General features: G+C 42.7%; 1 protein-coding gene and 1 long non-coding RNA gene across 5 annotated transcripts in view; both read left to right on the top strand.

Moving 5' to 3' along the window:
- The first annotated feature begins 9,764 nt into the window (after positions 1 to 9,764).
- Positions 9,765 to 22,607, top strand: part of HBP1 (HMG-box transcription factor 1) — a 34,359-nt gene continuing 21,516 nt past the window's right edge. The window contains exons 1-5 of one of the 4 annotated variants that reach the window (XM_067564447.1): positions 9,769 to 9,814; positions 13,400 to 13,475; positions 15,123 to 15,315; positions 20,702 to 20,933; positions 22,319 to 22,451. In XM_067564447.1, the coding sequence (XP_067420548.1) occupies positions 15,147 to 15,315; positions 20,702 to 20,933; positions 22,319 to 22,451 (534 nt within the window). In that variant the 5' untranslated portion in view covers positions 9,769 to 9,814; positions 13,400 to 13,475; positions 15,123 to 15,146. Of the gene's footprint in view, positions 9,815 to 13,086; positions 13,476 to 13,499; positions 14,705 to 15,122; positions 15,316 to 20,701; positions 20,934 to 22,318; positions 22,452 to 22,607 lie in introns of those variants that run through there. The other 3 variants (XM_067564445.1, XM_067564448.1, XM_067564449.1) reach the window with 3 other exon arrangements.
- Positions 15,322 to 18,050, top strand: LOC137163944 (uncharacterized). Its single transcript, XR_010922882.1, has 2 exons — positions 15,322 to 16,525; positions 17,452 to 18,050. It is a non-coding gene; the product is annotated as an uncharacterized lncRNA (long non-coding RNA).

Below are 22,607 nucleotides of genomic sequence, written 5' to 3'. Positions count from 1 at the left end.
ATTAAACATTAATAAAATTTGGCGTAGTTTTAATATAAATCATTACGGCATAGTCAACCTTAATTCTGGCATTTCGTAACTCTTGCAACCTAAGCAATGTTCTTTCAAGTTTCTTTAATGCAATCTTTTATACACTTTGTTTGTGTACCACTGCCCTCTACTGGGTGGAACATTTGGCCTTTTCATTCATTCTCTCTCTGCTAAAGATTTACAATATACAAAAGAAAATATATAGGTTTGAATATAGAAAGTGCATGTCATAAGTTTATTGCTCAGGTTCTCAAATCAGTTCAAGTATTCATTTTAATAAAATTTAAATCTGAGGATTAGACTGATGGAGTATGCATTTATTCTCTCTCACTGTTACGAATTTTGTTGTGTGTGATATCTCAGGCCCAAATCTTGCAGTCATATTCACTAGTATCTGTGCAGGAGTCTTTGCCAGTGGGTCATATTGCTGTATAAATTTAGCATTTAATCAGCACTTTTAACCTTTAATGTCTGTAAAGAACTTTGAATCTTCACAGCATCCCTGTAAGATAAATAATTTATTATATTCTTTTGGGGAAAGCTTTTATCTTCGGATTGAAAGTGCTATAAAAGGGGATAGGGATAGGCTCCATGAAAAAGATGGTTAAGCATTAGGATGTATTGTCTTTTCTGAAGTGTCTCTGCAAGGCTTGAGGAAGAACATGTGCCCTTCACTGCCTTCTGCCCACTCTTCACCCCCTACCCTAGTGCTGACCTTACAGAGTCCTCTGGAGGAGTGGTGAGGACAGTGCACATGCAGAGTGGAGAGATCTGCATCTAAAAGGCTTCTGCCAAGCATGGATCTGGAGACAGATGGCAATCTAGACCATTATTGTTATTTGTACAATGCCCAAAGTGTCCTGGGAGCTACAGACCCCTAAGAGACAGGTCCCTCCCCATAGAGCTTACAACCTAATTAGACAAATAGAATGAGATAGGGAAGAAGTAAGGCGTGCAACATAAAAGCTTGTTCCATTTGGCAGGGTTGTTAAATTCATCTACCTGTGGGAATGAAAATTTAGTGAAGACTCCCTGATATTTTTTTCCACACTCCTCATATCCTTTCTGTCCCTCACACAAAAATTCTTTCCTGGTGGCCTTTCCCTTTAGACCATGCATCCATACAGAGCATGAACAAAAGTTAGAGAAGGTAGAGATTTAACATCCCCTTGCTAGCAGACCATAATTTCACAATTTAACTATGGGGAGAAATGAAATTGAACATGACCCCTTCCATAAATGGTGTACAAGACAATTGTTCAGGGATGTGTTGTGGACAAGTTATACTACAAAGGAGGAATCTGCAAGTGTGGGGAGGAAAGCCCCATTGAGCCTAACTGTATGTACATGAGGCAGCATTAGACTATAGCAAACTTTCTTGTTGACCTCTCAAAAGTCAGACTGCAGTTAAAAATGTATCTTTTAGTTAAATTACATTTTACATCTAATAGGACAAGTGCCTGTGCTGTACCTCCTCTGTGGATAGTGGACTTCAATACTCCAGATGGTCACTCTAGTGCCTTTGGACACTGAATTCACTGTTTAAAAAATGCATCATAGGACTCAAAGATTAGGATGGAAATGGCTAGTGCAATGTAAACCTGCAGTCAGTAAATGGATCCCTACAAAGGAAAAAAGCCCAAATCATCTATATTGTAGAGTTTATGGCTGAGAAATAATTTGTATTTAAGTTCTTCTACATTTGAAAAAACTGGCTGAGTGTCTATTAAACTCTGTTGATACAAAACTGTATATTGTATAAAACTGTTTTGTACAATTAAAATTTATACAAAACTGTGTATTTGTACAAAACGGTTTGATACAAAACTCCAGGAGAGGGGGAACAGTTTTCTTTTTGAAACACTATAAAAGTCTTGAAAAGAAAGGGCAGTAGATCTTGAATTTTTCTAACAGATGATTTTTCCCCATACAATGATGATTTTGTCTAATACTTCCTGGTCCAAAGAAAGTAAAGGACCTTATGGAATGGAGGAATGAAGGACCATTTTCTTGAAGAAACTGCTCTTGTATGTTCTAGCAACATGATTCACCAGCTACTTACAAAAGGGCATAGTGCAAAATTATATGTTGAGACAAGCCAGGATTTATGAAAACCATCATCATTTCACTCCTTAGCCAGCTGACATAAAATACCTTAAAGAGGTCTATTGAGCAAATATTAAGCAGCTTGTACTTAAATTGTTCTACTCTTTATAAAGTTTTGGTTCTGGTTAAAAAAGTAAGAGAAGTACTCATTAGAAAATTTTTCTGCTGATGAGCATGTCAGTTGCAATGTGGGATAAGGTGATGAGAGATGCTATTTTGAATGGACTTTCTTCCTTTACTCCAATTGAAAATAGAAATGTAATAATGTGTGCTGCTACTAAGAATCTAATCTGAAAGTCATCTTTAATGTCTGAACTTTTTAAAGTGGTTCCTTTAGAACAGTCCAAAAACCACAACTAATGTGTACTGGTAGTGTTTACTCTTTCAGCACTTACAGGCTTTAAAAAATTCATATAAGAACATTTAATTGATCAACAAAATGAAAATATTTTCTAGACTGATGCTTCTGTAAAACCTTTTCTATGCAAAATTATATAAATATTTCAGAAAAATCCTAAACTCTTAATATTCAGAATTTTGGGGAAAAAGCCCTCTGAGCTTGCCTATTGTAATATTATACATTTTATATTATATTTCATTGTTCATTCTCTTAGAAGTTGTCTCAACATTGATTTTGATTATACAGGTATTCTTTTGAATAATGCCAGCTTTTCTAACTGAGAAAATGCCTATAAAGGGTTAATTATTTTGGTATATGATTAAGCACTGGAGTTTTGAATTAGATTCTAAGACATCAGCTTTTCTACTCTTGTCTTTTTTGTCACATTAGTCTGATAAATTAGTATAAAGACTTTTATAATTATCCGTTCTCACACCAAAAAATATTGCATGTTCCTGAAAGTGAAATACCTCCAAATAAATCCATCGGGATTGAAATAACCTGCCTTATCTTACTAATGGACAAGCTATCACTTCCGTAAAAGACAAATATCAAGATTCCATTGCTTTACAATTACAATAAAACCAGACATCTGCTTCCTGCAGTCCTGTATTTTGATGCTCAATAAGTAAAACTGGGATAAGGTGTACCTTGATGCTCAGTAAGTTGTATTGTAGTCCCTGTGAAAGTTCGTTCATATTAATTGCACTACACTATGCAGTCATTTATTAACAACCAGAAAAGAGTATTCTTTCTAGAGGCCATCTTTATCTAGTTCTTGCTCATTTTCTCACATAACACTTTGTTTGTCTATAGTAAAGTAATGCATGATAGGCTGTGCCTGAGAGATTCCTATCTTACAGTGAATATAATTTTTTTTTCTTTATTTATATTTATTTATGGGCGTCTCCTTACCAGTTTCTTTTAGATACTATGTTATCAAATTGTAACAAACTCTAATGCTAATCTCTGTACCTGATTAGTTAGCTGGGATGAGTGTGGGTTGGGAATGGAAGAGAAGGAATGGCATGTTTTGGGTTTTTTTCTGATTTCAAACCACCCCCACTCCCACACCATCTCTGAGCTATTTGTTACTGAAGTTTTCATATATTTATTAAGATACTTGTGATTATTTTTAAATTGTGAAAACATTTCTGTTAGTATTAGAATTTTTAAGGTGAAGATCTGGTAGGTAGGGCACAGCACTGGACCTCAGGAGATCTGTGCCACAGATGTAATCTGCCTATGGGTGACCATAGGCAACTCACTTAATCTCTGTGCCTCAATTCCCTGTCAGTAAATGGTGTATAGTGTGAGGATAAATTCATTAATATATATGGGGCCCTCTGATATGGATGGGTCTGCATAAGAAACAAGAAAGGGATTTTTTGTGTTTTGTCCCAGACTACAATAAAAGGGAAGGAGTGGCGTCGTCTGATAATGAAAGCACTGGATTGGGAGTCAGGAGAGCTGTGTTCTAGTGTTAGTTCTGCCACTGACTTACTGTATGACCTTTGGCAATTTATTTAACCTCTTTATGTCTCAGTTTCCACAGCTGTAAAATGGGAATAATACCTACTTCACTGGAGTGTTTTGAACCTTAATTAAAACTGGTAGGTCATTTTGAGATTTAAGGTTGAAAGGTGATAGGAAAGTACAGAGTATTATTAAAATAAAAAAACAAGCAAGAGCAAAGTCATTACTTCCAGTCTTATACTGTGACTCAGTGCAACATCAGCTTGGTAATGAAAGAGCTCCTGTTGGGAAAGAAGGGGGAAGCAGCTGTTCACTCCAAGATTGGACAAAACCTAATCCCAGTTTAGGCTATTACAAAATGTGCAAAAGAAGCCAACTCTTACCAGAGAATCAGTTTTGTAAACAGAAGATGATGACAGCAAATATGATTTGGAGCAACAAAATCCACAGGAGCGAAGGGTGAATTTTTAAAAATTCAGTGAGATTAAGGAAGTGTACACATGTGCTGCTGATCACCTTGTGTTCTACAATGATACAGACCGTGGAGAAGATATTCAATGCTTCTGCGCTATCTTGAACTGAGCCTCCTGCCAGGTACGTATTGGGATTCATCTAAACCTTTGCCCCTAGTCCTATGACTTTCTTTGGCTGATTTTCTGGGCTTATAGATAGGGTGGGCAGTAGCACATTTCCAGGACACCAGACATTCCAGTACTTCCAGGAATGCATGGGCCTGCCTGCACTGGTATGATCTTGCACGCATCATATGTGCGGGGTCACATGGCATTGGGGTGCCGTTTTGAACAATACTCTGCCCAGTCCCTGCTGGCGTGACCTCACATGCATAGCATGCAATGTCACACCAGCGGGGGATGGGGAGGGGAGGCGTGCTATCCATTATGGCAGGGGTGTCAAACTCATTTGCTATGGTGGGCCAGATTTGAAGTAAACGTACTTCAAGTGGGCCATACATACCATAAATCGAAATACAAGGCACAACCATTTTTATGTAGTATTATATTTTATTTGCTAGATATCAGCTATATAAAACTTCAGTAAATTCACTGCTACAACTACTATTTTACGATTAAAAGAATCGATCAATGATTAAGAATTATAGTACTTTATTTACTGCTACTGCTGCTTCCTGATGCCTGACACCTCTTACTTTGGACCACTGCATCAAAGTCTGGAGCAAGGCACTGGGCTGTGGCAAGCTTCAGTATTGCATTCAGGTGTGAATCAGTAAGTTGAGAACGAAATCCTGACTTCTTGACGTTCATTACAGAAAAGAGCTGTTCACAGACATACGTTGTCCCAAACATGGACAGAATTTTTGAAGCAAAAGACTTCAGCCTGGGGTAATTTGGTCCTACATACTGATAAAATGTTCCAACATCAACACTGGAAAACTTATCCCTCAGAACAGAATCACACTGCAGTTCGATTATTTCCATCTGAAGCTCCTCTGAGAGCTCATGCGCATTGACAGAAAATGGGTTACGGAAAATTGCAAAGTCTTTCTGAAGGTATTTGAAGTCAGAAAACCTTGCCTGGAATTCATTTCTTAAGTTGGAAATTTTGCTGCTGTACTTTTTTGTGAGAGCATCACAATGAAACTTAGCTGTGTTGCGTTGAGATTTTAAAGTTGGAAAGTGTGCGGGATTATTATCTGAAAGTTGCTTTTCCCAAAGCTGAAGTTTAATCTCGAAAGCAGTAATGCTGTCAAAAACATCTGTCACCAATTTGTTGCGTCCCTGCATCTTTGTGTTGAGACAGTTCAGGTGTTCCATGATGTCCACCATAAAAGCAAGATCTTGAAGCCATTCATTATCCTGCAGTTCAGGCATAATCTTTTCTGATTCAAAAACAATTGTATTTCACCACGCAATTCGTAAAAGCGTTTAAGTACAGCCCCCCGACTTAGCCAACGAACATCAGTGTGGTATGGTAACCCATGGGGTCTCTCAGTTGCTTCCAGAAGGCAGTTGAACTGTCTGTGGTGAAGGCCTCTTGCTCGTATAAAATTAACTGTTTTTATAACCACATCCAAAACATTATCCAGTTTCAGTGTTTTACTGCACAGTGCTTCTTGGTGTAAAATGCAATGTAAATTACAAAACTGATTTTGCGGATTGAGAGCAAGCAATTTTTCCTTTAACTTTGCAGCAACTCCATCTTTTCTACCCACCATTTGTGGTGCTCCGTCTGTAGCCAGACTCACAGCTTGCATCCAGTCTACACCTAATCTGTCCAAAGTTTCCACAAAATTATTAAAGATATCATCACCTGTTGTTGTGTCTTTCATAGGAACCAATTCTACAAACTCTTCTGTTATGCACATGTTTTTATCAACACCACGAATGAAAATTGCAAGCTGTGCCACATCACTAACATCCGTACTGTCATCAACTGCAATCGAAAATGCAACAAAGGACTTGACTCTGTCCTTTAGTTGATTGTTAAGGCTCTCTGACAGATCACTGATTCTCTCAGCCACTGTGTTTCTCGAGAGGCTTATATTTGCAAAGGCTTGCCGTTTTTCCGGACATATTAATTCTGCAGTCATTAACATACATTTCTTTATCATTTCCCCGTCTGAAAAAGGTTTTGATGACTGTGCTAGTTCATGCGCAATCATGTAGCTTGCCTTAACTGCAGCTTCGCTTACTTGATGGGCATTTGTAAATAGCGATTGCTGCTTTTTCAATAACTTCTCCAATTCAGAAACTTTGTCCTCACGCAACTTTCCAATATATTTATCATACTTCTCAGCATGTTTGGTATCATAGTGCCTCCGAACATTGTACTCTTTGGCAACAGCTACATGCTGCGTACAAATCAAACATGTTGGCTTTCCATTCAGTTCAGCAAAGAAATACAAATTTCTCCACCTCTCTTGAACCACACGATGTTCTTTCTCCAATTTTCTTTTCTTTGCTAACATAATTACAAGGCCCTACACAAGGCTGTGTATGTATGTACAAGGCCCAGCTTACACAAGGCTGCGTATGTATGTACAAGGCCCAGCTTACACAAGGTTGTGTATGCAAGATATCATTGTAACAGTCTGGCATACACAGCGTTCTGTGATGCCCCAAGACCACCCTGTCCCTCTCCAGCCTTTTGGAGCGCAGTCTCCCACAGATAGCGCTCTGCGCAATGCCCCAAGACCACCTGTCCTTCTCCAGCCTTTGGCGCACTGCCGCCAGAGCACAATGCCACGACATCTCGTGACATCTCGCGGCGTTGTGCTCTGGCGGCTGCTGGCCCCAGCAGAACGCCGCGAGATGTCGCGGCTGCCGGCCCAGCACAACGCCGCGAGATGTCGCAGCTGCCGGCCCCAGCACAGCGACAGCGCGCGAGATCTCGCGGCGTTGTGCTCTGGCGGCTGCCGGCCCCAACACAACGCCGCGAGATATCGCGGCTGCCGGCCCCAACACAACGCCGTGAGATGTCGCGGCTGCCGGCCCCAGCACAGCGACATCTCGTGAGATCTCGCGGCGTTGTGCTCTGGCGGCTGCCGGCCCCAACACAACGCCGCGAGATATCGCGGCTGCCGGCCCCAACACAACGCCGTGAGATGTCGCGGCTGCCGGCCCCAGCACAGCGACATCTCGTGAGATCTCGCGGCGTTGTGCTCTGGCGGCTGCCGGCCCAGCACAACGCCGCGAGATATCGCGGCTGCCGGCCCAGCACAACGCCGTGAGATCTCGCGGCTGCCGGCCCCAGCAGAACGCTGCAACATCTCACCGCCACGCACACGGACCTCGCGGGCCAGACCAAAAAGGCTGGCGGGCCATTTCTGGCCCGCGGGCCGTATGTTTGACACCCCTGCATTATGGCATCCCTCATCTGATGTTGAAGAAAACCACATTCGGCTTTGTCTCAATACTGAATGGGGACAAACATTACAAAAGCAGGTCTGTTTAAAACTGGATGAGTGGCCTGCCTACTTATAGACAGAACCACAAGGTATTCAGGCACCTAAACCCCAGATTTGGCACCACAGCTGCACCTGTGCTGCTGTAGTGCTTTAGTGAAGACATTACTACACCAACGGGAGAGCTTCTGCTGTCAGTGTAGTTAATCCACCTCCTCGAGAAGTGGTAACTCTCCCATCGACATAGCACTGCCTACACAGTTGGTTAGGTTGGTATAACTACTTCACTTAGATGTGTGGATTTTTCACACCCCTGAGTGACGTAGTTATACCAGTATAGATCTGTAGTGTAGACCTGGCCTAAAGCTGAGTGCGATCTGCAAACTAGAGAAAGATAGGTGGACCAACACCTAAGTTGCATGCAGGGCCCAATCAGGTGGGCAGCTTCTGAAAATGTGGATAAATACTTAGTAATTGGGCCAGTACTTAGGGCACCCATCTGGGCAGTGGGAGACCCATGCATCAATCACTTGTTCATTAATTATCCAAAGTGGAACAGCATGATGACAGCAAATATGATTTGAGGAGGAGGGATTGAGGAAGCCCCCCATCAGAATATCCCATTCCCATTGCTCAGTGGCTAGAGCACTCTTTGGGAAGGCAGGAGACCTCTGTTCAAATTCTTTCTCCCTCTCTGCCTGAGCGGGAAATTGAACCATATCCCAGGTAAATGTTCGAACAACTTTGTTAAAAGTTAGAAGATGGGCAGCAGCCACCATTACTTTCCTCTTTTGTGTGGAGTGAGGCAGTCACCTAGTTCATTTTTGCAAGAGACGCTCTAGATTCCGAATCCGCCTGAGTTCATTTGTGGATTATTTGTGGATTGTTAAGGAGAGATAGGTGCCTATCTCTGTGACAGGAATGGGTCTCAGGACACAATGGGTCTCCTGGACACCTCCCAGGGGCTAGTTTAGGCAGTTCCCTGGTAATGTGCTAGTGCTAGTTTTCATAGCTCGCCTACAGGTGAGGTGCCTGTCTTTCCTTCTGCATTGTACAGGGAACCTAGGTGCCCAATTCTGGCTTTGAGGGGGTGCAGGGTTTTCCTTTGATTGTTTGTTTTACATATCTAGAAGTTGGGCAAGGTGATGCTCAAGGGTGCAACGCCCAAGTTCCTTTGTGGATTCCAACTCCCGTGGCAGTGAGTTGTCTCCCCTAGTGGAGAGCGGACAGAGGGTCTTTACTGCCCCCATTCTCAACTTTTTCCATAAGGGGCCTTCCCAACCCATCTGGCACCAAGTGACAAGGCAGCATGTGCCTGCCTCCCCTGGAAAGCCCTGCAGGTAGCCAGCACTCCAACCTGGCTGCCAGCAGGGCTAAGGGGCCCGCTCTGCTGACGAGGAAAGAGAAGCCAGTGACTAGTCACCAGCCCCCCTCCACTTCAGCTTGGCCTCTCTCTGGGCTGGAAGGAGCCAGCCACCCGCCAAGCCTCCTGGGTAGCAGAGGCGCAGATACACGTGTCCCTATGACTCTTGTTTACTATCAGCCCAGCGCTTCGTGGCGCATTCTGGGGCTTGTTGTCCAGCCGCTCCCTGTTTCGCAGCCCACGACGGCAAAAAGAAACTACGCCTCCCAGAATGCAGCTAGAGTGCAGCGACTTCGCCACTGACCAATCGGAACGCGTGTTGAGTGTGATTGACGTGCCGCTCTATGCAATCATCTGCGCAGGAGAGTCAAAACAAGTCCGCCCTTTGCGGTGGAATCCTGACGGGCAGGTCAGAAGGCCAATGACAAGGGGCCGTTCCTTGAGTTATGTCTGCCCCGGCCATTGAGGACGAATCCCACCGATGGGGAGGCGGGGTTTCATGGAGGGAGGGGGACGAGCTGAGCGGAGGGGGAACCTAGTAATGGCGACGGGTTTGGTAAGTGCTGTAAAGTTTTGGGCTGAGGTGCGAGGGGCCCGGGGCGGCCGGGCCGGCGGAGGAGAGCAGGGGCAGCGGGTGGGGGAGGCTGTCACGAGCGCGGAGGGCGCTGCCTCCCCCCCGGCTCGGGCGCTCCCAGCGCAGCGGCCACCCCGTGGGGGTCAGCGGAGCGCGGCGCCGCCGGGCCGCCCTGTGCACCTTCGGTGTCCGGCTGCCTGCGTCAGCCTGCCGGGCGGAGGCGCGGAGAAGTGCCGGGGCTCCGCGGCCGCGCTGTGTGGCCGGCTGCGCCTGGCGCTGGGAGGGGGCGCGCGCCTGAACCGGAGGGGATCAGATCTGACGGACAGGCCGGCGGCCCCGGGGGGAAGCCCTGGCGCGGGTCATGCCGCGGGCGCCTGGAGGCAGAATGGGGCTATGGGGTGCAGATCCCATTCTCCCCTCCCCCCACCAGGCTGCTTGTTACGCAGTTTGAATGAATGGGCCCTTGCGCGCATGCGCCATGTCCTGGAGCAGTTTATAAACAAGGGCTGCTTCCAGGCAGTGATCACGTGGGGTTGGCAGCTGCGGAGCCCGTTTCCTTCCTTCTTTCCTTCCGGCAGGCTGTGACTCACAATCACAAATCCTCCTCCAGCCAGGCCCTGCTTAGTCACACTCTCTGTGTGTGACGGTGACTCCCAGAGCTCGCCGGTGCGGGGTCGGCCGTACCGGCATCGGTGTCTCTGCGCCTGTGCGGCCCTCACCCTGTCCGTGGACTTGTGCTTAATAGCCAACCTCCGGGCTTCTGCCTTGTGGCTCAAAGACAAGCCTTTCTCTTGCTATGAGTTTGGACTGTTGCTGCCTGGTAGTGCTGCTGCTGCTGCAGCATAAAGGAAAAATGACTTACCCAGATCCTGTTCTGGAGGTTGGTGGTTGCCTAGGAACCAGTGATCATGACCCGATTACATTCCTTAGGGGCAAACAGAGGATAGTCCCAACCAGTAATTTGTATAGAGCAGAACTCCTTTTATCTGATCTATTTAGCACTGGGGACAGATCAGATAATCCAAAAATTGGGATAATCTGGAGAATGGAAAAGTGTGAGGCTGCAGTGCCATCTACCTGCCACAGGAGAGATGGCCCGCTTCTGGACCCGTGTGCACTGGTGGATTAGTATATGGAGAGCTGGATAATGGAAGGTTGGATAAACATGGATCTGTTGTATAAACTTGGTGCATTAAAAGGGTTAATTTACCCAAACTAAGGTGAATTATAAACAAAATTTTTTTTTTGGAAAATGTAGATAGAAAAATGTGAATGAAAATTGGAGGTGTTAGAAGAAAAATGTATTAGCTGGCTGAAAAGCCATAAATGCACAATGAAGAACAGGACAGTGAATGGACGATAATTTCTTGGGGAAAAACAATTTGATTTTTATTTGAATTAAATACAGGTTTAGAGTGTTAAACTAGATTTTAACAGTACTAGCTTTTCTGAAGGTACAGAGAGATTATTTTTGTTTTAGTTTATTCAAATAGTGTAGGTCCATAGCTGGTTTCCTAACTTTGAATGAACAAGCCGAGAGTTGAAAAAGCAGAAAAACTTATTTTCCTCTTCCATCTGTGAATAAAAATAAGGGGAGCGATGGAACTACCAGTTCTAAAATCTTGAAGAACATGGTGACAAGAAACAATCAGTTCAGTTCACTAACTACTCTATAGGTGCAAATCAACATGTTTTAATGATTACCAACCAATAAGAAATAACCTTTCTTTAAGAAAATAACTAAAAAGTACAATTGTAAAACCAGATTAAAATCAATTACTTAAATCAAGGTTTTCTGCTTGCTGATTTAAATTATATTAAATTCAGTGATTTAAATCACTTTGATTTTAAATCAATCCAGGTGGTCACTAGATGTTATCCAGCATCTTCCTCAGTTACTAATCAACTGGAAAGTACTTCATTTTTCTAATGTTATATTATATATGTTATATATGTCACATCATTCTGCTTCTTTCCAGTTAGAGGACAGAAATATTTATTGAACACTTCTGTCTTTTTTTTGCATGACTATGAACAATTTTACCATCTCCATCTACTAATGAGCTTATATTGTTGCTAGGATTTCTTTTGTTCCTAGTATACTTAAACTCCTTGTCCTTAACCTTGCCAGCCATGGAATTTTCTGTCTTTAGCTTTCCTTATCAGTTTTACACACTTCATAACTTCTAATTTATGCAAATTGCTATCTGTGTCTCCCTTTCTACATTTGTTATATATTGCTTTTTTATTTCTAACTGCTCTTTCCTTCACCACTGAACCAGGCCATGATGGGCTTTTAGCCAGGGTGGATTGATTCAAAAAGTTAACTTGTGTTTTAACAGTTATAAAACTTTATCAACATCAGATGACAAAATAATCAAAGTAAATATTCTAAAATAAAACTTAAAAGCTTTTATAGACTTTTGCATACAGAGAGGTTTTGGTCTGGGTAAAATTATTGAGATCTGGAAATTCTTAATTCCTTTGCTGACTGAAATGTATTCCTCATGTCAAGACATGCATATTGTACAGGTTGTATTGGTCATAGGCTTTGAATTTATTAGGTAAACTAGGGCAGGTACTTTATGAACTTGGCAGTTGGTTTAGAGAAATATCTTCCCTGTGAGGCAACTAAGTCAGTCATTTTGGCAGGGACAGAAAAAAACAAACCAGGAAACAAGAGAAGGGACAGCAAAAGTAGGTGGAAGAGAGGAAAAGAAGGAGACAGAAAAGAGGAGAGAATAGCCTCAAGAATGGATAGTGCTTTGGTTTGTCGGGTTCCCTTCCCTACCCTGCACGAAGGGCCAGACCCAAATGGAGGATGGGGAGGAAAAAGCCAGAAAGAAAATAGAATTAATGAAGGAAATAGGGATGGTAAAATAAAAATGACCCAATGCATGTAGCATTTAGATAATGATATTTATGTACATAGCTCACTTTCTCTATTTCACTGTGTAGATCCCCTGGAGAACACACAAAGCTCCGTTAGAACAAATTCTGCTTTCAGCTACACATACAAATCTGAGTAATTAGATTACAACTGATTTGGAAAATGTGACTGCATAGCTGAGCAGATTTAGAGTGGGGAGGAAGGTGATGGCAAAATGTTGATTAGGAGATGAGTCAAATTATTGCTTAATAGACATAACTGGATTGACAAAGCAGGTATTTGTTTTTAAATTGCATGCCACACTGGCAGATATCCCCCCCCCCCCCCCCCCCCCCCCCCCCGATTTCTAGCCCAGTTTGCCTTTTCAGGAATACAATGTTTTGTGCATCATGGAGGCATAGATGTGTCTTAGTTGATTTTTTTTTTAAAAATAATTCTTTTTAACCAGATTAAAGGTGTTGGCGCTTCCCAGTTGTGTGATACCAAATAATGGCTTGTCTACACTGGTAAAATCATGAGGATTCTAATGGATTCCTTAGACAAGCCTCCTCTTTTAGAAATGTTAATCTCAATCATTCCACTAATAATCTGCCAACAGGTGTTTTAGGACAGACCAAATAATTCAGGCATACAAATACTAATCTTTAATGATAGTTTATTTTCTTTTTAATTTATAGTTAGCTTCTGTTTTCCTTTCTGTGACATTCATGGTGACGTTGTGGGGTTTGAAGTGATGAGAGCTGAGCAGCAATAGTAAGATGCTTCCTTTCATGTTGCTATGCCTTTTTGACTATATAAGGGATATCTATGGGATAAGGTGTGAAGAGAAGTTTGGGAGTGTAAGTCCTTGATGCTGTTGACCACAAATGTGCTGACACAAATGTTGTTTCTAGTAAGGATGGATGGAGTTGTTCATGTGGTTATGCTGCTTTTTTTATTGCATTGCATAACTCTGATTGACTTCAATGAAAAGACGCCCACTTGACTCCAGTGATAGATGGATCAGACCTTAAATGCTCCCTGTGGGTAGTTATGGGCAACTGCTGTTCTGCTTCTGAAGGCCCTGTTATGCAGAATACCACAGGGCATTATTTTGCTGCCCTTGTTGAATGTGTATGTGAGGTCATTAGAAGTCCTGTCTAGCGATCCTTAGCTTGAAAGGAAACATGCCACAGTAATACAAATAAATAATAAGTGGTGAAGGATACTCATGGCCCCAAATGTGCCTCTGCAATCCTGTTTCCCCACTAAAGAAAGCATTGACTTTGTAGACACACGAAAACTGGCCATAAATGAAAATAAGACAACGGTGCAGTAGTCTCAAATAATTTAATTATGCTAGCAGAAGTCTATTTGTAGTGTGGTTGTGGGAGATTTTCAAATGAACAAATGGAAGAGTTAGGCTTAACTGCCTTGTGTGCCTTTGAAAATCTCCCGTATTATTATTGTTAGTTTTTATTATTTATATTGTGGTAGCACATAGAGGCCTCAGTCACTTCAGGACCCTATTGTGCTAGGCACTGTATATGGTAAGTGACAGTCTTAGCCCAAGGAGCGTACAATCTAAAAGACAGGGTGTGAGGTGGATGAAACAAGTTCATAGGAGGGCAAGATAACAGAAATAGTCTATTTTAGCACAGACTGCTGTGTGCACAATTAATAGCCAATCAGTTGCGGTAATGTTAACCACAACCTGCCTAACCATTATCAGATGGCAGTTTTCTATATTCATAGAGCAGAGGGAGGTTACCCCTGCTTAATAGATTATTCTTCAGAATATTATAGTTCATAATTGTAGACTCAAAGGTGTGAGCGCACATCTAGTTGGCCTGTGTCTTGGAATTTTCTTTGTCAGTTAACCATCTCTTTCGTCTTCTGCTCTATCATAAAAGATCCATGTTTATCTTTTTCAGTGATAGTTTTTGAAAGTAGCAGTGAATCATGTTACAGTGGCTTTAGTCCATCATTACCTGAAAGACCAGGTAATCCAAATTATTATAGCGAGAAAAAATGGTTTTCTAATCTCTAGGAGACAGTAGTTGTGCAGAATAACCCCCTGTTTCTCTCATAGTTGGTACTAACGTTTAGTCTAAAATACTAATTTTATTTTAAATATTGCAGCACCAAGATTGTAGGAAATGAAGTAATCAAGCTGTTAGAGTAATTGAAATGTGTAATGAAACTTATAAAATTGGCTTGTATTACCAAAATGCTTAGCTATTGTTCTCCACTATAGCTAAGCATTTTGGTAATACAAGAAGTTAGATAACAGTAGTAGATAAGATTTTGGATAAGGGATAAGATTTGGCTTGGTGATAAGGTAACAATTAGTATGGGGAGTCACATAACATACCCAATATTTCACAATTTTTATGTGTGTAATTCTGTGTCTTTTTTAAGTCAGAAAATTTGGAGCATCCGAACATGGTGTGGGAAGTGAAGACGAATCAAATGCCTAATACAGTACAGAAACTTCGGTTTGTAGTGGACAAGAGAACTTCAGGGATGAGTGAGTCATTGGAGTTACTGAAATGTAATGAGAATCTGCCATCTTCTCCTGGATATGCATCCTGTGATGAGCACATGGAGCTTGGTAAAGAATTTAATAGCTTTCTAAAAGTTACATAAAGGGCCCAGTTCTGTAGCTGTTCCATATGTGAAATTCCCATTGAAGTTCATGCAAGTTACACACATGGAGTAACAGAATCAGACAGAATTTTCCTCTTTCAAGGTTTAATTATGGTTTTTATTTATGTAGTGCAGGAAATATGTATGGCACTGTAGTTGATGTACCATGTCATTTTACAGTCCTAAGGCGCAGTGGTTTCCCTGTTTAGCTCATTCCCAGCCCCATTCACATAAAGCAAATGTTGACAGAAACTGCTTTCTTAACTCTGGCTTGGTCTGCACTGACAATGTAGGTCGACGTAATGTGACTTATGTCAACCCCACAAAATATGCGTCTCCCCTGGCATGTCAGTTCCGCCGACCTAAATCGCGGTAAAATTCAACTTAATAAAACCACTCTGCAAGTGGCATAGTGCTGAAGTCGAATTCTGTGTGTTGAATGAGCATCAGTGTAGGCAGAGCACAATGTGAATCAACATCATTCGCCTCTGGGAGGTATCCCATAATGCTTTGTTGTGACTGATCTGGACATTTGCACTCTGCTGCGCCACGTTCACAGGAAACAGCCTCTCTTATGAAGCCCCAGGAAATTTTGAGTTCCCATTTCCTGTTAGGTAAGCATGGAGAGAGCTTGCCAGCACAACTGATCGTGGCGACCGCACGCCCCAAACGTGCTCCAGCATGGAGTCGACCTGAGGTCTTGGATCTCATCAGCCTGTGGGCAAAGAGTCTGTTCTGGCTCAGCTTCAAGCCAGCAAAAGAAATTTAGATATCTACGAGAAGATATCGCATGGTATGGTGGAGAAGGGCCACAACAGGGACGCGCAGCAGTGCCGTGTTAAAATCAAAGAGCTGAGGCTGGCATATCAGAAAACTAGGGAGGTGAACAGTTCTGTCTCGTCACCGAAGACATGCCACTTTTAAGAGGAGCAGCATGCGATTCCTGGCGGTGACCCCACCACTGTGCTATCATGCAGCATTGATACCTCTGAAGAATCCCAGTCCAGGATGAATGAGGAGGACTCTGTGGACGAGGAGGAGGAGGATGAGAAGAACGGGGCAGAAGATCAGGGTATCCATTCTCCCCAAGAGCCAGGACCTGTTCGTTACCCCAGAGCAGCCCAGCCGGATGCTGGACAGCATTACTGACTGAGATGCCAGGGACGGCACATCTGGTGAGTGTGTATAGCAAATCGCATTTCTGTGGTTATGTCCCCATTCCAGCTTCTTATCTGTGGGGGAAAAATATAGTTTGTGTTTTTGTGGGGATGGGCTTTCTGGATGTTAGTACACTTCAGCAGAGGGTTACCCCCAGAACAAAATAGACTATTTATGTGGACAGGAATGCTCTGAGAATCCTCTGTGGATATCTCCAGGAAACTTTCATGTAGGTACTATGCAATCCTCTGCAGAAGGTTTCTGGAGAGGACAGCCTTATTTCTTCCACCACGGTAGGACACTTCTCCCCGCCACTTTGCTATTAAATGAGCAAGCATTATTGCAGAACACAGCATAGCAGCATAAGGGCCTGGCCTGTACCTTGGTGCTTGCAACAAATCTTTCCTTGCCACCTGTGTTACCCTCAGGAGACTGATATCACACACGGTCACCTAGGGAAGATGGTGCAAGTTTACAATAGCCGACCAATATAGTCACTGCATGTTATTCCCTTGCTGTGGACAGCGTCCTGGGCCCCAAAACAGACAATCCCTAGCCATGATATTGTTGGCCTGGGTGTACAAAGTTGCCATTATTATGTGGCCCCATGGATGAAAAGAAATGTTACAATGTAAAAAGAACTCCTTCATATTCACAAGGCAAAACCAGACCCAGATACCAATCAATACTAATTGCATGAGTCGGAGTGGCGTTCCAGCCATGGTAAGTAAGGGGACCTTGCATCTATTATAGGGAAGTCTCCGTAGCACTAAATTCCCCAATCCACACTTAACCAAGGAGAAGGATAATTCGGCTTCCCTTTACCATCCCAAAGACCAGTTTGAAAGGAGGTGGTCAAAAGGGATTGGAGGAGGGTGTGGGTGAAGTGTCACTGGGAAAATATAGGGGTACCCGTTCCCGAACCCCTTTTCTTGCCTTACAGTGGACATCTCAGCCTTCACCCCAGCTTCTACTCCTGCAGAGCACCTTTCCCAGATTAGAAAGCGAGGAAAAAAAAAAACAAAGTTGGGATGACCTGTTCGGCAAACTAATGAATGCCTCCGTGGCTGCTGACACAGAGTCCAGAGCCTGGAGGATGTCATTGTCAGAAAAATTAAACATGGACATGGAAAACAGAAAATCAGCGCAGAGACAGGAGCATGCAATGCAACAGGAGATGTTGCGTATTATGAGGGATCAGTCTGACATGCTGAGGTGTCTGGTAGAGCACCAGGAAGAGCAGCAGCAGGACAGACTCCCTCTGCAGCCCCTCCAAAATGCTCAACCAACAAGCTTTTTCTTACCAACCCCCACGCACTCTAGGAGGAGGTTGAACAGGGTGCAGTACGTGCTCCACTCCACGCTGGTGGAGGGGAGCAGAAAGAGGCGACGGCCCCTTTAAGAACTGGGAATATGTGCGCTTTGCTGTTTGCACAGTCACACTTTGCTCTGGATGGCCAAGCAGCCTTATGAGACTGTTAAATTAACTTCCTTTCCCTCCACTGTAACGGGTTACCAATAAAACTATACTGTTTTAAAAAACATTACTCTTTATTCATTGAGAGCTCGGGGATTGTTGGCAGGGAAAGAAGGAGAGGGGACTGATGGTGCGCGGGTGGGGGATGGGAAGGGAAGACACAGCATTGACAGAGACTTACATTACTGCAGTTCATTGCAAAACAGGTTTTCAGTGCTTCCCTGAGGCGCAGCGCTCCGTGATTGACTCTCAGCATAACAATGGAATCTGGCTGCTCAAAATTTGCAGCCAGCCTATCAGCCTCCACGACCCAACCCTGCGGGAATGTTTCCCCCTTTGTTTCACACTCATTATGGAGCACACAGCAGGCAGAGATAACAGTTGGGATGTTGCGTTCACTGAGGTCTAACCTAGTGAGCAAACTGCGCCATCTTGCCTTTAAGTGGCCAAATGCACATCCCACCACCATTCTGCATTTGCTGAGCCTATTACTGAAACGCTCCTTCTCGCTGTCCAGGTGCCTGGTATAGGGCTTCATTGGCCAGGGGAGCAAGGGGTGGGCAGGATCCCTCAGGATCACTATTGGTATTTCAATATCGCCAGTATTTATTTTTTGGTCAGGGAAGAAAGTGCTTGCCTGCATCTTTTTGAACAGACCTGAGTTCCTAAAGATGCATGCCTCCTGCACCTTTCTAGACCACCCCACATTGATGACCGTGAAATGTCCCCTGTGATCCACAAGAGCCTGCAACACCATTGAGAAATATCCCTTTTTGTTTATCTACTCTGTGGCAAGGTGGTCAGGTGCTAGGATAGGGTTATGCATGCAATCTATTGCCCTGCCACAGTTTGGGAACCCCATTGTGGCAAACCTGTCCACTATGTCCTGCACGTTTCCCAAAGTCGTTATTCTTCTTAACAGAAGTCTATTAATGGCCTGGCACACTTGCATCACAGCAGCTCCCATAGTGGATTTACCAACTCTGAATTGATTCCGACTGACCAGTAGCAATTTGGGGTTGCTAGCTTCCAATAGAGCAATAGCCACTCGTTTTTCCACTGTCAGAGCTGGTCTCAAGCGAGTATTCATGCGCTTCAGGGGTGAGGACAGCTCTGCAGAAAGTTCTAAGAAAGTGGCCTTTTGCATATGAAAGTTCTGCAACCACTGATCGCATCGTTATGAAGGTGTGGGATGATGATCCCACCAGTCTGTGCTTGTTTCTTGGGACCAGAACTGGCGCTCCACCGACTGAAGATGATGTTTGACAGCCTGCAGCAAATGGGAATTGTTTCTATTTATGGCTTATAGCAGGGTGGCTTCAGTAACATCGTGAGGTATTTATTATGCCCACAATGGTAGTGCACAGCTGAGCAGGCTCCATGCCTATCCGGCAGTGGCGTGTGCGCAGCAGAGATGGGTTTGGAAAAAGGTGTGAAAAAATGTTGGTTTGTTTGTTTTGGACAAGCGGGAGGAGGGAGCACGTTACATCATGGGAGGACGACAATCTTCCCAAAAGGCACTGCGGGTAGTTGCACTGAGCGATAGCTACGCACTGCTTTGATTATCGATGCAAGCACGGCTGGTGGGGACGCAAACCACCGATGCAATGCATGTGGTGTGATCGTGCTCTTCCAATTTCTGCAGCTCAGCGGGTGAAGGTCGATTTTAAATTAAATTGACTTCACAGTGTAGACATACCCTCTGGGTTGTACATTTCTGCTCACAAGTTCCAGCAAAGGTGGTGTGTGTGTGGTGTGTTTTTTTTTTTTTTTTGTTTTTTTTTTGTGGGGAGTACCGAGACACAGCTTCACATGTCGTCTCCCAAGGGTATTTCTGTTTCTTTGGACCAAATCCAAATGCAGATTTTGGCCTAGAGGAATTTTTAGCTTCAGTGCTAAAATGCTCGAGAAAAGCAGTATATAAATAATTGAATAATGAAGTAATCAATAAAATATTGACGTGTTTGAATGAAGTTACACTTCAATACATGAAGTACAATAGTGTTAAGTTACACAGGAGCAGAGAATGTTATCTGCAGTAAGAGCTTAAATAACAAATAGGGGAACTCTGCTTTTGCAAGAATGTTTAATATGTAAAATGTGTAGGCTACTGGGCATGTATTGTATGAATAATGACTGCATTCATGACTTCTGAAATATCTCTCTCCAGATTAGCTATGAAGGTATGGGAAACTTTGACAGAAATGGTCCTGGATGTTTATAGTTTTGTAGAGGTGGATTATAGTGCTGGATATTCATTGCACGTTTTAAGTGTTGTAGTGTAAAGATGCACACTAACTTTATTAACTGATTTATCAGACTAAGGTTTAAACAGACCAACATTTAGGCAAAAAAAAAAAAAAATCAGTCAAAAATACTATATCTACTATTAAAATCACTTTTTGTGTGTAATTACTTGTGCTCATAACTTGATCTTTGAAAGGATCTGTTCAGTTTGATTTTTTTATTGAAATTATTGCTCAAGTAAAAATAGGAGTTTAGTGAGGAATTCTGTAGTGTTACGTCTGCAGCCCTATGTAAGTAATATAGATGTGATAAATAATGGGATTCGAGAAGCACAGATAATTGCTATATTGAGTTTGTTACTATGTCCCTTCTCCTTTTGTTCACCTTTCTGTCAGATTCTTTTATCCACTATTGTTAAGTAAAATTCAGCCATAGAAATAAACATGATTTCTTATGCACTTGTTTGCAGATGATCTTCCGGAACTACAGGCTGTTCAGACTGATTCCACCCCAACTGCACTCTTTCAGCTTGGTACAGATGTTTCACATCAAGAATATTCAAGGCTTTCATGGAACCAACATACCTCAAACAATTCAGAAAGTGCTTATTCTTGTGAGAATGGGGTGAACTGGTTGACAGAACTGGCAAACATAGCCACTAGTCCACAGAGTCCTCTCATGCAATGTTCTTTTTATAACAGGTACAGGCATTCATTTTAGTTCTTTTAGTTCTAAAATAGGCAGTATTGTTTGTTATAAACATTTCCTTTATTCCTCAGAGGCCTCTCGATCCCAGCTGAAGCTCTGAGAATTCCGTTTTAACCCTGTTTTTGATCCTCTCATTTCTGCATGATGGCCACATTCCTGTGTCAGAGTACAGCATGGGACTCCTTTTAGAGTCAGTTGCAGCAGCTTCATAATTGTCTGTACGGGATGAAGTTGAACAGTGCTAGGAATTTTCTCAACCCAAAAAGATCAAAGTAGCTTCTACTTGTGCTGCTGTGCCGCTGTATGAGAGACTATAGGTATGTCTGCAGTGCAGTTGGGAGGTGTGCTTGCAGCATGTGTTGAGATACCCAAGCTAGCATTGATCTGGCTAGATCAAAGTATGCTTGAGTACATCTACCTGTGCGCAATTATACCTCCCAGTTGCACTGTTAGACATACATTGCGTCACAAGTAGTGGTAATACAACATGAGAGCCAACCAAACTTGGGGCGAAAGGTGCTTGCATTGAAAGCTGCTTTGTGATTTAGTTGGAGTCTGGGTTGTGGCTCTCCAGCCTATGCAGTCCTGCTCCTTTCACATGTAACTGGGGGAATAAAGCAGCAGCAGAACTATGGCAATATATTGTATTTTTAGGGTAACTTCACCTCATTTGGTTAAGGAATGATCTTGTGCTTTTAAACTTTCTGTCATTGTTATTGCCTTGCACACCTGATTGTATTAAAAATTGGGTGAGATGCCAAGGAAAGGAATGGAGTAAAGTCATAATTACAGAAGAAAAATTGAAAATAATTGTGTGATGAAAGTGTGAAGACTTTTATGGGGCACGGATTGCCAAATAGTTCCCTGGGGACTGCATATTAAGAACCCACAGTAAATCATTAAACATGGGTATTAAATTGATCCTACAGAATGTGCTAAATGTCTGCTATTTTGGGTGGTATAATTTAATGACAAATACCACTGTGGAAAAGCTGTGTATGTATATAAAATGTGAACACAGACAAGATATTTAAGCCAAACTTTGGCTGTAGGCAAAGATTAAAGTTTTTTTGATTAAAACAACGAGAGATTAAAACCTTAAAGACCAACAAATTTATTTGGGCATAAGCTTTTGTGGGAGGGGTTTCTGCCCACGAAAGCTTATGCCCAAATAAATTTGTTAGTCTTTAAGGTGCTACAGGACTCTCGGCTACCCCTAAAACAGACTAACACGGCTACCCCTCTGGAACTTTTTTGGATTGAAACTTCATATATGAAAAATTATTGTAAAAGAAAATCTATTTAGAGTAATATTAGCATCATCTTGTGATGCCAAAATCTGAGTTTTATTTTAATAAAAAATAATTTTTCATTGTAGGTCCTCTCCTGTTCATATAATAGCAACAAGCAAAAGTTTACATTCCTATGCTCGTCCTCCACCAGGATCCTCAAAGAGTGATCCCAGCTTCTCTAAGCATCACTTTGATGAAACACCAGTCAGACATGAAAGGGTGAGTTGTCCCGAAATGCTTGTTAAATTATGTGAAAAATCAGGACTAGCAGGTAAAGTTTTCAAAAACAGAAGAAGGTACAAGAATGAAAATATATACATTCCTAAAATTATTCATATTGTAAGATAGATTCTCTATTATCATTATTTTTTTAGC

This window comes from Emydura macquarii, unplaced genomic scaffold (assembly GCF_026122565.2).
Source record: "Emydura macquarii macquarii isolate MOO-44397 ecotype Brisbane River unplaced genomic scaffold, CSIRO-AGI_Emac_v2 contig_2636, whole genome shotgun sequence".
Taxonomy (NCBI): domain Eukaryota; kingdom Metazoa; phylum Chordata; order Testudines; family Chelidae; genus Emydura; species Emydura macquarii.
The sequence above is the reverse complement of the archived record's forward strand: the minus strand, read 5'-3'. Positions and strand labels throughout refer to the sequence as shown.